The sequence below is a fragment of the Corvus brachyrhynchos genome, unplaced genomic scaffold, assembly GCF_000691975.1.
Source record: "Corvus brachyrhynchos isolate BGI_N302 unplaced genomic scaffold, ASM69197v1 scaffold346, whole genome shotgun sequence".
In the NCBI taxonomy this organism is placed as follows: Eukaryota; Metazoa; Chordata; class Aves; order Passeriformes; family Corvidae; genus Corvus; species Corvus brachyrhynchos.
This window is the reverse complement of record NW_008238644.1, coordinates 4715204-4727507: the sequence shown is the minus strand read 5'-3', so window position 1 is coordinate 4727507 and position 12304 is coordinate 4715204. Positions and strand designations below refer to the sequence as shown.

The 12304-nt window shown below is 44.6% G+C and overlaps 1 protein-coding gene across 6 annotated transcripts in view; it reads left to right on the top strand.

Moving 5' to 3' along the window:
• The window catches only part of DCX (doublecortin), a 76219-nt gene extending 64254 nt beyond the window's left edge, over positions 1–11965 (top strand). For all 6 annotated transcript variants that reach the window (XM_017737572.1, XM_017737576.1, XM_017737577.1 and 3 more), the window contains one exon: positions 177–11965. In XM_017737572.1, the coding sequence (XP_017593061.1) occupies positions 177–233 (57 nt within the window). In that variant the 3' untranslated portion in view covers positions 234–11965. The remainder of the gene's footprint in view (positions 1–176) is intronic.
• The last annotated feature ends 339 nt before the right edge of the window (positions 11966–12304 follow it).

Genomic DNA, 12304 nt, shown 5'->3' with positions numbered 1-12304 from the left:
CTGCCTTGATTTTAGCCTTGAACTCCCTGGATTCTGGTGAGCCCAGCCCAGTCACCAGTGCACGATTCCTCCACCCTCTGACCTGCCCGGAACTGAGCCACTCGGCTGCTTCCTTTTGTGTGGCCAAGGGTGGGAACTGATGGTGAGGGTTAACATTTTCTCCTTTCTCCCTACAGGACTTGTACCTGCCCCTGTCTTTGGATGACTCCGATTCCCTTGGGGACTCCATGTAGAGCGACGTGGAGCTAAATGTCCATATTGCATTTGGGATCCAGCAAAGTACTTCTGCCAGAACAAGCAGATAGGTGACTGGTGCTTTCAAGTCAAAGGACCCACGGTTATATGTCATTTTTGTTCTGTGATTTATCCTCTCTGTGCCACAAACCAACACCTGCCAGTCTATAGAGATAGAGGGATACCATTCTTCTAAGTTACAGGGATGCAAAATGGGCATTGTGAGAAATTTGGGGCCGATGTGCCAACGATCCTGTGCATTTCCCATCTTCTTCTATTATTTCTTCTGCTGCAACCATGTGATTTTCCTAGTGATAGTGAAGTAGCTCCCCTGGAGGTGTGCAAATGGACCCCTTGCTGAGCAGTTTGCAAGCTGGAGTAGAGCAGATGATGTTCTCCACCTGTGCAAACTGCCAGCCTTTGCCAGCTCGCCTGCTCCTCATCCACAGCCCCAGTTTTGGCACCTGCATTCTAACAAGTCTTGGTTTTATTGTGGAGGGCAGGAGGGAAAATGACTTTCTAGTTTGATGCTTAATATGCCAGCAGAAGCTTGGATGAGATGAGGAATGATTGTGTCAGATGCTGAGTAAGGTTAGTGCAATAATTCAAATTATTCAAATATTATTTGGCCTTTTTTTTTTTTAATAATTAAGCAAAAACCCATAAATCAGCTGAGTTATCTGGAGTAGAACACCTTCCACATGCAATCCAAGGATGCTGCTAGCTGGTAACAAATATTTATACCTCCCCTATGGTATCTCTCTATCTCTGTAACAGTAATGCCTTGAGAACAGCCAACACTGAAAACACTGTGAGAATTTGTTTTCAGGTTTGACACCCTATAGGTCACTTTTTATAGCAAAAAATCAATACACTTTTTATAAAGGAAAACCTTGTATCTGTGTTTTGGGAGTAAGGATTCAAGCTCCTTCTTTTTTATAAAAGCTGGTGATTTTCTTTTGTTTAAAAAACACGTTCAGAAAAAAAAAAAAGTACAAAAAAAACCAACCACAACTGCAGAACAATAATAACAGCAACTCAGTTTAGAAATCTTGTCATCACTGCCAAAACAGACACGTGTAGGGGGGAAAAAAATGGTCAACTCAAAATATTGAATGTTTTGATAGTTTTTGTAATGTTTAAGATTACATATTTGGTTTTTTACACTTCAGTATTCCTAACTATGGCCAGATTCTCTACTTATATAACAAATGAAGTTTTGTGGTGTTCTAAAACCCGTATTTTAAGAAACTCTTCTATCTGAGAAAAACAAACTCGCTGTATTTAGAGAAAGCTTTTGCTTTTATTAATCTGTAATGCCTCCTCCAGAATGCAAAGTTCATCTCCTCACGCAGGGCTGGTGGTTTTTACAGCGCTGAAGCTTTGTCCTAGGCCAGCTGCCATTGCCTCCCTCCCTCATGGAATAAGCTTTGATGAAACTGATTCTTGCAGAACTTTACCTAAATGAAATCTGTGCAATCAAGTCTTTCTTTGTTGCTCTATTTGCCTTTCTTTTTTTCAACACAGACACCTACTCCCTCTTGCCTTGCAACCCCTTGTGATTAGGATGGATTTTATCCTTGTGCTGTTTGATGCTCCATGAATGCTGGGTTGTTCCCAAAGCCACTCCACGTTTTGTTTGTTTGCATTGCTGGGATGAAACAATCTGTGCAGGCTGCATCCTTCAAGGCTTGTGTGATCATACTTCTGATTCAACTTTTTAAAAGAGATTTATCAGAGAGAGGCCAGGATTGGGAATTGTCAAGGGGTCACAGTTATCATGCACCAAATTTGCACCCAGAAGTCTTAGTGCATGATCATTTACACCCAGAGTTTTGCACAAGAAACCATTTGTTCTCACTGATAACTTCATTTGATTGAGTAACTCTCTGACTGCACAACTGCTAAATGGTCATTTTAAATATTGTAAATAGAATCCTGGGGTTGGTTCACAGGCTAAGGGCTCGTGTTGAGGGTTTGTGGGGGGGAAAGGATGGTGGTGTGGACAAAGCTTGGGTGCAGTAGCCAGCACACCTCTGAGCCCTTGGCACTGCTGAATTTCGTGTCTGAATGGGAGCAGGTCTCTGAGTAACCCTGTGCCTCAAGCTGTCTGTCTGTCCCTGCAGGGACAGCTCTGTTCTACCTCACTGGGGGTTGTGAGGCCAAATGTTGGTTAACATTTGTCAAGTGCTTTCAGATCCTCTAACAGAAGGTGCTGAAATATTCTGGGTGCAGATTTGGTTATGGGTGCTAATTTTTGGCTGTTGAATCCCGTGAGTGCTACTGTAGACACTGGTCATGAGCAAAAAGGACTTTTTTTAAGCATAAGGATGTCAAAGGCCTTGGTTATGCTAATAACAATATTATTCATCAGAGCTTTTGTCTTAGGGAAAGCTTTAGTGGGACAGATAATTTGACATGCTTTTACCCTCTCCTCTGTTCTGGTGATGGAAATCTCACAGTCCCTCCCTGAGTCTCTCCTTTTCCAGGGACCCTGAGCAGTAGCCATGGATGGACTGGGATTGCAGTCCAGGGGGTTGTCACACGGTGACAGAGGCCATTCCTGTCACAGTCAGGGTTAGCCTGTCCTGCCACCTTTCCTCAGAAAAAGCAGGAGACCAGCCATGCAATCCCATCCAGGTTCTCTTGCTGCTCAGTGCAGGACACTCGCCACACATCCGCCAGGAAACCCAAATCTCTGCTATCCTGGGCTGCTCTCTGCAGCCTGAGCTGCTGGAGCTGGTGGTGGTAGGAAAGGAGGCTGGGAGATGCTTTTACCCAGTGGCTGGGAGTGCAGTTTGTGTAAGAGAAAGCAGGATCCCAAGGGAGGAATGATCCTTTGTTTGGATGGCTGTTGAGAAGGGCTTCCTTTCCTCCCTGCCAAAAACTGTGTTTGGTTATTTGGAGATGTTTTTCCTGGTGGAGCATCACTAAGAAATCACTGAGCTCTTCCTCCTGAGCTGCACCTGGTGGACACATCTAAAACCTGATCCTGCCAGCTCTCCCTTGGGAATGCAGCTTTGTTTGCATGAGGATCATCCTGTGGTGGGGCTGAGCCCAGCAGTTCCTTCAGGGAATTAGGGAGACCTTTGAAAAGGCCTGAAAGAATTAAAAAAAAAAATGTTCAGTGGGAAAAATAGCCATTCAAACCAGCAGAAGCCACAAAGAAAACAGGGTATGAGGCCAAACTCCCAAGTTTTAAGAAGCAATTTTCTATGTAGAAATGCCTGGGCAGTAGAAGTCAGTGAGCATTTCAGCTGTAGCATAGAGTGAAGTCTGTATTAATGCCAATATTGCATGAGTTCTTGTACAGAAATGCATGTGGAATGTTACATACATTCAGAACTAGTTATCTTTGGCTTTGTAGGATCCCTCATGTAGATTTGAATACAAAGAGAAACAGTGCACAGGCATCAGACCTTAGTTTTTTAAACATAAGGACAGCCCTGATTCAGGAAAGAACTTAAAAGCTTAAATTTTAGCACGTGCTTTACTCCTGTTGACTTTTCATGAGATTAAGCTTGGGTTTGGTCAGAAAGCTTTCCTGAACTGCTGTGAATTAGTAATTACTTCCAATATACTACAGCAATTCCAGACCCTGGGAGATCCTGGAGCAGATGATAGGAATTCCACTATATACTCCAGAGTTCACCTTTCATATTTATATTTTTTTTACATTTACAAGTACAATAAAGCTCCACATGATATGAGGATTTGCCATATTAATTCTGCTATAAAACCCCTGTCTAATTTGCCTCACGAGGCTGCCTTTAGTGCTTTCGGAGACTAATTGAATCACTGGGACGATATTGTTTTAAAACAATACAGTATTTAAAAACAAATTGGAGAGACCCTTAAAGTAGTAGGGCTTTGTTTCTTTGAAATCTGCCTTCATTCAGTATAATTTAGCAAATTTGCATATAAAGATCCCTGTTTCAAACACAATCATTAGGAAGGAATAGCACAGACTGAGGGCTTTAGCATTCATACACTCAGGTGATGGTCTTGACTGTAGAAGATGAGAGCAATGCAGCAAAACCTTCAGCCTTGGGATTTTTATCAATTGTACAGCATTTATAATCCTGAAGTTTCTGTTTTAGAGCCTCATCTGTTAAACGATTTGGAGCTAGTTCAGTTCCACCAGCTAAATATCTTGAAGTGATTTGGAAAGAGTTTGATAATGGGATTTTACCTTGGTTTGCTCTGTGATGGGAGTTGGAAGTAGCTTTCCCCTACCATTGCCTGTGTTTCCTATATCTGCACATTATTTATTGTCTTCTCAGGAGCTAGAAGCACTAATTGTGTCATTTTCACAGACAGTAGAAGGATTCTGCTTAGAAAACAATTGCCACATCTCTCTCATCCTCAGCTAACACATGTAGGCATACAAAAAAATCACACTTGGTCGAGCTGCTATTTCTCATTTGCTTGTTGAGTACTTCTGAAGAGGAAAAAAAGGAGGGAGAACCAAAAATTGTGGCAAACAGCAAAGCACTGTTATACCCAGGCATTTCCAATGGGAAGCAAGGGCATTAAAGTGTTAGTTTCTCCTTATCCATATGGATAACATTTTCTAGGATGCCTTGTCTTTGCTTTCTCATGCCTTTGAGGTCAGTGCTGCTCTTCCAGCACACCCTGTGGGAGTGCTCTGTGATGCCAGGCTGAATCCCTACACAGACACTGTTCCAGGGACAGCCATCCCTGGAAGTGGCATCTTCTCTGCAGGGGCACAGTGTGGATTTTCCAGTCTGAGCCTTTCCCCAGTGTGCTGTGAGAGCTCTGGCGTGATTTTTGTCGCTGACCTCAGTGGTGCCCCACAGCCATGAACCGAGAGTTCTCTTTCACTGTAGGAGAGGCAGAATCATTTTTAGAGAAAGGAATAAAAAATAGCCAAGTAAAGTAGATAGAAAATTAGTCTAGAAAGTGTCTCCTCAAGCTAAGACAATCCATAGCCAGAGAAAAGCTCTGTAGAGGTGTGTTTACTGCATGCCAGGTACTGACCACAGCCACGATGGAACCAAACAGCTTCTTTTTCCATGTAATGACTTGGGCCCCAAGTTATTTTTCTGGTTGCTGATGGAAGCAGGCTGGGACACTGTTTGGGGCTGATGAGATTCTTTGTAGAAGCAAATGGATGGCATGAGATGAAGATCTTTTTTCTGTGTATCTAAAGAGTCAGGCCAGTCCATGCAACAGGACGAGTGCTTTACACGAGACACCTGGAAGAGATCCAGCTGAAACCCCACCTTGGTGTAATGAGAGCAGGAAGGTGAAGACTTTAAGTGCCTTCTTACATCCTTTGGACTGTGCATGTGCCCAGCAAGGCCTAGGGGACAGCAGCCTTGACCATAGCAGACAGGGCACACTTTAATTCTCGAGGTGTTTAGCCCATCTCGTGAAAATTGCTGTCTCCAGAATCACAGATTTCTTCTGGCTGATGCCTCTGTCCCATCTGCATGAATCTGAGCCTCTCCACAGTATCTCAGGAAATGGTAAAGCTGAGTCTTGTGCCTCACAGCTGCTCCTCACTGTGGAGTGACCAGGGCTGGGTTCTGCTGCAGCAGTTGTTGATTCTGCTGTTCAGATGTTCTTCATCCTCCTCCTCCTCTGCTCCTGGCTCGAGAGCTGGTGTCTCCTGGTGCCTGCAGGTGAGAGGCTGGGAGCAGCAGTGTATAGACCCCACTCTGTTTTGTCTCCTCTGGAACAGTTCTAGTCCGTGATGATTGAAGGTCTGAGGCCAAGCTGACAAACCCACATGTTTTAATAGGGAGAGGGGAGATTTTCAGGGAATATAAGGTGGATGGAAAGGCTTTTTCCAGCAATGCCATTGTACAGCTGCTCTGACAGGATCCCAGTTGCAGGGCGTGGTATGAGTGCTACACCTGCACGTGCAAATGTGGAGTTTTGGGGTCACAGACCACTGTCCATCCCTCAGGACACCGCTTAGAGAAGGTTAAACATAATGACAACTATTTTTGGCCAACAGATGAGCTTCTGAGCAAATGAGAATCACACCTAGTGGATTCAGCAGTGGGGTTTCAGAGCCAGTGAGGTTTCAGAGCTGCTGGGGTGTGGCACAACTCTGGAGAGATCACTTCTCCTTGTGCTGTGGTGTCCCAGTGCACAGAGGGCTGGTCCCAGTACTTCCCTCCACCTGCAGGGTGCTTTGAGATAAGCTGATACAGAGAGCTTGCTTTTAAAATGTATTCATTACTCACCAATGTCTGAACACATTGTAGAAGCAAACTGTGTCTCTGGCAAGTCTCTCACAGAACTCTGGCTCTCTCAAAAACTCTGCTGGAAAAATCCTTAAGTATTTCAGTCACGGTGAAAGACACCTCATTATTAGTTCCCCATCGAAACCATGGGGGAGCCAGCAACATCCCTGGGAGGAGAGGAAGGTGATATCCTCATCCAGCAACCCATTTCTCTCCTGCCTGAATACAGCCCCCCACTGCCCCTCTTTTTATTAGAGGTATGTGCACATATCAGAGGCATTTCGTGTCACCATTCAAAATACGGGCCTTGTGTTTATAAACAGTGAATAAATCTGATTATTCCAGTGGCTTTCTACCAAGAAAACAGTGGGCCAGGTGTTGAAAACCTTGTTTAGAAAGTGTTTGTGGCCAGATGTCTACATGGGAGAGAGCTGCCTTGCAGTGTCCTTGCTTAGTGCACTTGAACTCACCTATTGTGACTCTTCCTCTTTATCTCAGTGAACTCAGGACTCTTGAGCCAGTTTAGGGGTTCCCTAGGTCTGACAGTTTAGCACTCAAACTGAAGGAGGAGGAGGATGCCCAAAGGGAATTAAGAAATCTTGGCAATAATTAATCTGTCAGCTGAAAAAAGGAAGTTGGCACCATCAGGGAAAGATGCTGTGATGGAAAACACGGGAAATGAAGGGAAAAGCCTGCTCCTTAGAGGAATGGTGGGGGATGTTTGTTAAGGGGTAGGTACTGAGTCGTGAAATGAGCTGGGGCTTCAGAGAAAATCCAATGGCAGGGAGAGCATGAGGCACAGCCCTGGACAGGTCAGTGCCACTGATGGGTGAGAATGATGAAAGACAAAAGCCAAGAAATTCTAGGGACAAACTAAAGAGAACGCTGGGGCTAACTGGGGATCTGTGGCTTGGTTTGGACAGAAGAGCAGGAGCAGCTCCTGGCTGCTTGTTGAGACTCACTGTCCGTGCAGGTACCTAGGCCAGGGGACAGCCCCCTGCCACAGCAGTGTCTGTCCCACTCCCCTTGGCAGAAATAAGGCCAAACTTGGCTGCAGGCAGGAGAATGTGGCATGAAGCTCCTCCCCTGCTGCCATGTAACTCTCCTGCCAGCATGTGCCATCCCTCAAAGGGAGAAGGAAGATCCAGCCCTTTGCTGAAGGACAGCACCAAGCTGTGAATTTACACTCCTCCCCATCAGATCAGAAACAGCAATTAATGATCAGCGTGCCCTGGCTTGGGGAGGACAGACGTGGCACTCTGGAGAATAGAAGATAATAATTAGGGCACCTCAGAGCCTCCCATCCCTTCCCACAGAGCTCAACAAACTCTGGGAAAAGTGGCAACCCAGCTGCACCAGGATGAAAAGCCAGGACAGGCTCCTCAGGGAGGTTTCCTGGGTTTGCTGTGTGGGCACAGGGGTGATGCTGATCTTGCCCAGGAAATGCCCAGCTCGTGTGTGAGGGCTGCTGCGGCCACCACAGCAATGGGAAGTCTGTGCTGAACACAGGCACCTGTGTTTAACACTGGTTTTCTCAGGAGATGTTTTTCCTAAGTTCAGTTGAGCTAGAGTGCTTGTGAATTTAATCCTAAACCACAAAATCACTGACTTATCCAAACACTTTTTTGTTGTGTAGGCTCAGATTATTTTTTTTGTTGTTGCATAAAGATTGCACCTCTTTGTTTCCATAAATTCTCAGACACTCAGTATAATGCAAATGGAACCCAATACACCTAATTTTCTGCTGCTTTAACCAGGCAGAAGCTCCTCTGTAATTAATCTATGAATCTATTTGGTCCAAGGTTGGTCTCCTATTTCAGAGATTGATTACTGTTGATAATACTTGTGTGATTGATTACTTGAGTGGGGATTCAGTTTCCTGGGTGACAGCTGCAGCCTTTGCAGAGGAAAGCTCACTCACCCCAGTTATAAAGTGATCTCTTGTATGGACCTCGAATAGCAAGTTACAGATGGGAGATATCTTGTATAGTTTAATTATAGTTAATGATAAAGCTGAAATAGTTTGTTGAAATACCTTAAAAGTTTTAGAATTGAAAATTAAACAAGGAACATCAGCAAATCAGGGCCTCCTCCATATTTTCTGGTTCTAAAGAGTGTTGGCTTTATCTCACTTTATCTCAGTCTACCAATAGATATGCCCTGAGCCCAGCAGGTTTATGGAACTAGAAGTAGTATTTCTATTTCTAGCAGTATTTTTTTCTACTCTTGTCCCATCTAGTACCAGGCAGAGATTTATGCTTGGCTTGGTTTTTAGAGAAGTGTTGCCAAATGTCTCTTAAATAAAAAGGAAGGTTTGGTTCATTTTAGGTGACTCATCTAAACTCAAGGCTGCTTTTGAATTTTATCCAAGCTGGTTCTTCCATCTCTATTTGCAAGAGTTATATATAGGAAATGGAGCTAAATTTGAGTCACATTTGCACAGTGGGGCTGTTGCAGAGCACAGTGACTCATCTGGCACGTGCAGTCAGGATGGAACACGGCGGTGGCACCTGGTCAGGGAGAGCCAGAGCCAAACCCTGGCTCTGAATCCCTGAGTTCTGGGAAACCCATGCACAGGGTCAAACTTGGGAAATACTGCAAGGGATGAAATGGATCCCAAGCTTGGGTCCAAGCCCAGTTCTTGACATGACAAATTTTACCTTCAGAGAATCCCTGAGAAACATTTTGTGGGGTTTATTTTTGTTGTGGTTTGGGTTTCGGGGTTATGTTTGGGGGAGTATTTTGTTGTTTGTTTAAACTCCAGCATGGCTGCTTTTCTCCATCTGCTTCCAACCCTTGCAGAACAGGTATGGATGGACTTGTAATTCACTTTCCTTAGCAGGTGGCAGGTGAAATCCTGTGATATTCTATTTCCCTCTCATGCTGACCATACAGTCACAGGGGGGTTGCAGAACACACAGCTTTTTTTTTCCTTTTTCTCCCTCTCTTTAAGACAGAGGAGCTTTTTCCAGATTTAGTGTGATGTCTAATGATGCATCTGCCTAAAAAGAAGAATGTCTAGGGAATTAATTGCACTGCTAATTGGTGTTTATAGATACGGTGAAGCAGAAGTATTGAATGTAAGAACAAGGAAGCCTGTGAGTTATAATTACATGCTGAATCCTGACATGTGAAATTGTTGTTAGTTTGCTTCTTATTTAAATGATGGGTGATCCAAGCAGCTTTAGCACCGTGGCAGTCCTAGTACAGCTGTGATTAGCAATTAGAAGACACCCAGGGTCTTTTGGAAAGAGGAAACCTGTCTAGCCAAACCTCTTCTATTCTCTGAAATGATGACACATTCCCCTCCATGATTCTCTGGGTTTTGTGACACTGTCTAGTCTGGAAGCACAGGAAAGGAGGATCAGCCTGCTGGCTTTGCTGTCACTAGCCTTTGTCTGCTTTCTCAATTACAAATCCTGTCCCAAGCTGAGGTGAGCAGCTCCCATCCCCTCAGCCTGAGCTCCACACGCTGCTCTTGTCTGGAGAGCAGGAGCTGCCTTTGCTCAGGACCCTGCGGCTCCCAGAGCTGCAGAGCCACCACCCAGTGGTGCTGAGGGAGGGAGATGTGCAGCTGAACTGGAACGTGATCATGGATTACTGTCTTAGGTCATTCATTGGGTTTGTATGATTTCCTCATTAATGACAAAGCTGCAATATAATATAACTGAGAGGCCACGATGTATTTTCTCTTGTTGCTCAGTGGGTGGGGGTTGGAGGGGCAGCTGGGTTTAAAGTTTAGCTGGTATACTTTAAACTCTGTGTACATAACCTTGGAGGACACGGGGGTGGGAAGGGGTCCGTTGCTATTTTGGTGGGATTGGTAAACTTCAGGATGTTTTTGTTTAAAGAATAAGGTATTTAATTAATGACATTGTACAAAGAGCTATTAATTTAAATGGTGCTTTTGTTCTCCTACCCCAGACCTGTCTAACCTTTCTTTTTGGCAAGCCTGCAGCAATGCTGATCATGTTGACTTTTGTACCTTGGGGGAGTGTGTGGAAGGGGAGGGGAAATGCTTTTCTCTTCAGACAAATAACGTTGCCCATAGTTAACTTCCTGCTTGGATACATACCTTGAATTTCCTTTATGCTGAATTTCTATGTGAAGGTCTCTTCAAAGGGACAGAACAAGCAGAGGTTATTCCAAAAGATCTCAACTGTATCATCTTGTAATATATTGCAGCTTTATGCCAATGATTCCTTGCTTACCTGTACACAGTCCATGCATGTTTTGAACTAATTTTGCATTCTCCATTTGTGGTGAGTTATTTAGCATTTTAACCACCTTTTGTGCCATTCAACTTGTACAGAAAACATTTTTATTGACGTTTTAAAGGGAGGGGGAAGAAAATAAAAAGACCCCTTCTGCTCCCTAGTTGTAGGTAGAACTCAGTTACTTAGCAAACAGATGTAGATGAGTGGTTGTAGTGTTAGAAATGTTGGCTTGCTCGTGAACAAGCTCTTGAGAGTAAATGCATGGTCCTGTACCTCTCTCTTCTTAATTAGCTCTTCCTTTCCTCCTGGAAAGATTCTCTCCCTCTCTCTTACTCTGTCTTTGTCTCTCTCTCTCTCTCGTGGTTGTAAAGTACAGATTTGGGCATAAATAAAGCGATAAACAACCAGGTTTGAAAAGCAGTTCTCAACAGGTTCTCTTGGGGAACGTATTTCTCGCAGTGCCTTGGCTTGGCACGTTGATCAGACTCCATCTTCCAGGATGAAGCAGGTGCAGATCAGTCCCCCGCTGCCTCTGCTCGGGCTGGGGAGCAAATCCAGCCTTTGGAAGTTTGGCTCTGGTGGAGGGTGAGGTGCTGCTGGGCCACCGCAGCTGAGGCAAGAGGCACGAGCGGCGTCGGCCGTGGCCTCCACTCCTGGTGGTGCTGGTTGTCCCTGGGACTCGTCCCACGGCCCCTGATTTGCGGAGTTTGCACACACTTTTGATTTTCCTGGATACGCAGCGAGGGGGTGGGGATGGGATAAGGGAATTATGTTGTTGGGGGGTCTGTAGACAACTCCTTCTCCACACTCCCGAGCTCTGAGTTGAGTACAAGGGGCTTCTTGTTTATTAGCTGTGGTTCTGTTGGCAGAAGATGGGAAAAAGTCTTGGAAAAGATGGGGTCACCCACAAAGATGCATTTTGTAAGAAATGGACTTAAAGAAACCCCAAAAAGCCGTGCCACAAAATCACAAAGTGTACCTAGATCCACACCTCTATTCCCTATGGCTCTTCTCCCTTAACAACATTTCCTTTTGTTAGAAGATTTGACTTTCTAGGAAAAAAAATTCCATTTTTGTGAGGTGTTGTGAACTGTTTTTACTACTTGTAATAACCATCCCGGGTCTGAGTATTCTTGTAATGCAATGCCATGCAGCAGAGAACCTGTCCACTTTATAGCTTTGCTCTCAATATTTGTTACTCATTGTTTTCTCATCTAAATGTACATTTGCAAGATGTGTGTAATGTCATTTTCAAAAAATAAAATTTGGTTTCAATATTTAGGCCGATAAAAACCTTTCTGAGGCTTTCATTTGCTGAGTGTGTGTTGACTGTGACTTGTGAATTATAGTAGCACTCTTTCATTTTGATACCTCAGCTTTCCCAGATCTGCCCCACTTGTGTAAATGCTGAGAAAAAGAGACTGGGGAGGGAACCTGAGGTCCCTGAATTAATGAAGACCCACATCTGCCTGACTGAAGCAGCCCAATGTGTGCAGGACCCATCCTTTTGCCTAAAGGGCTGGGCTGTGGGTCCCACTTTGGGAGAAAAGGGGCAAATTAGGGCAGGTCTTTCACCGTGTGAGCACTGCAGTGAAAACTGCTGATCCAAAGCAGCAAACGTGGGCCCCATCTGAA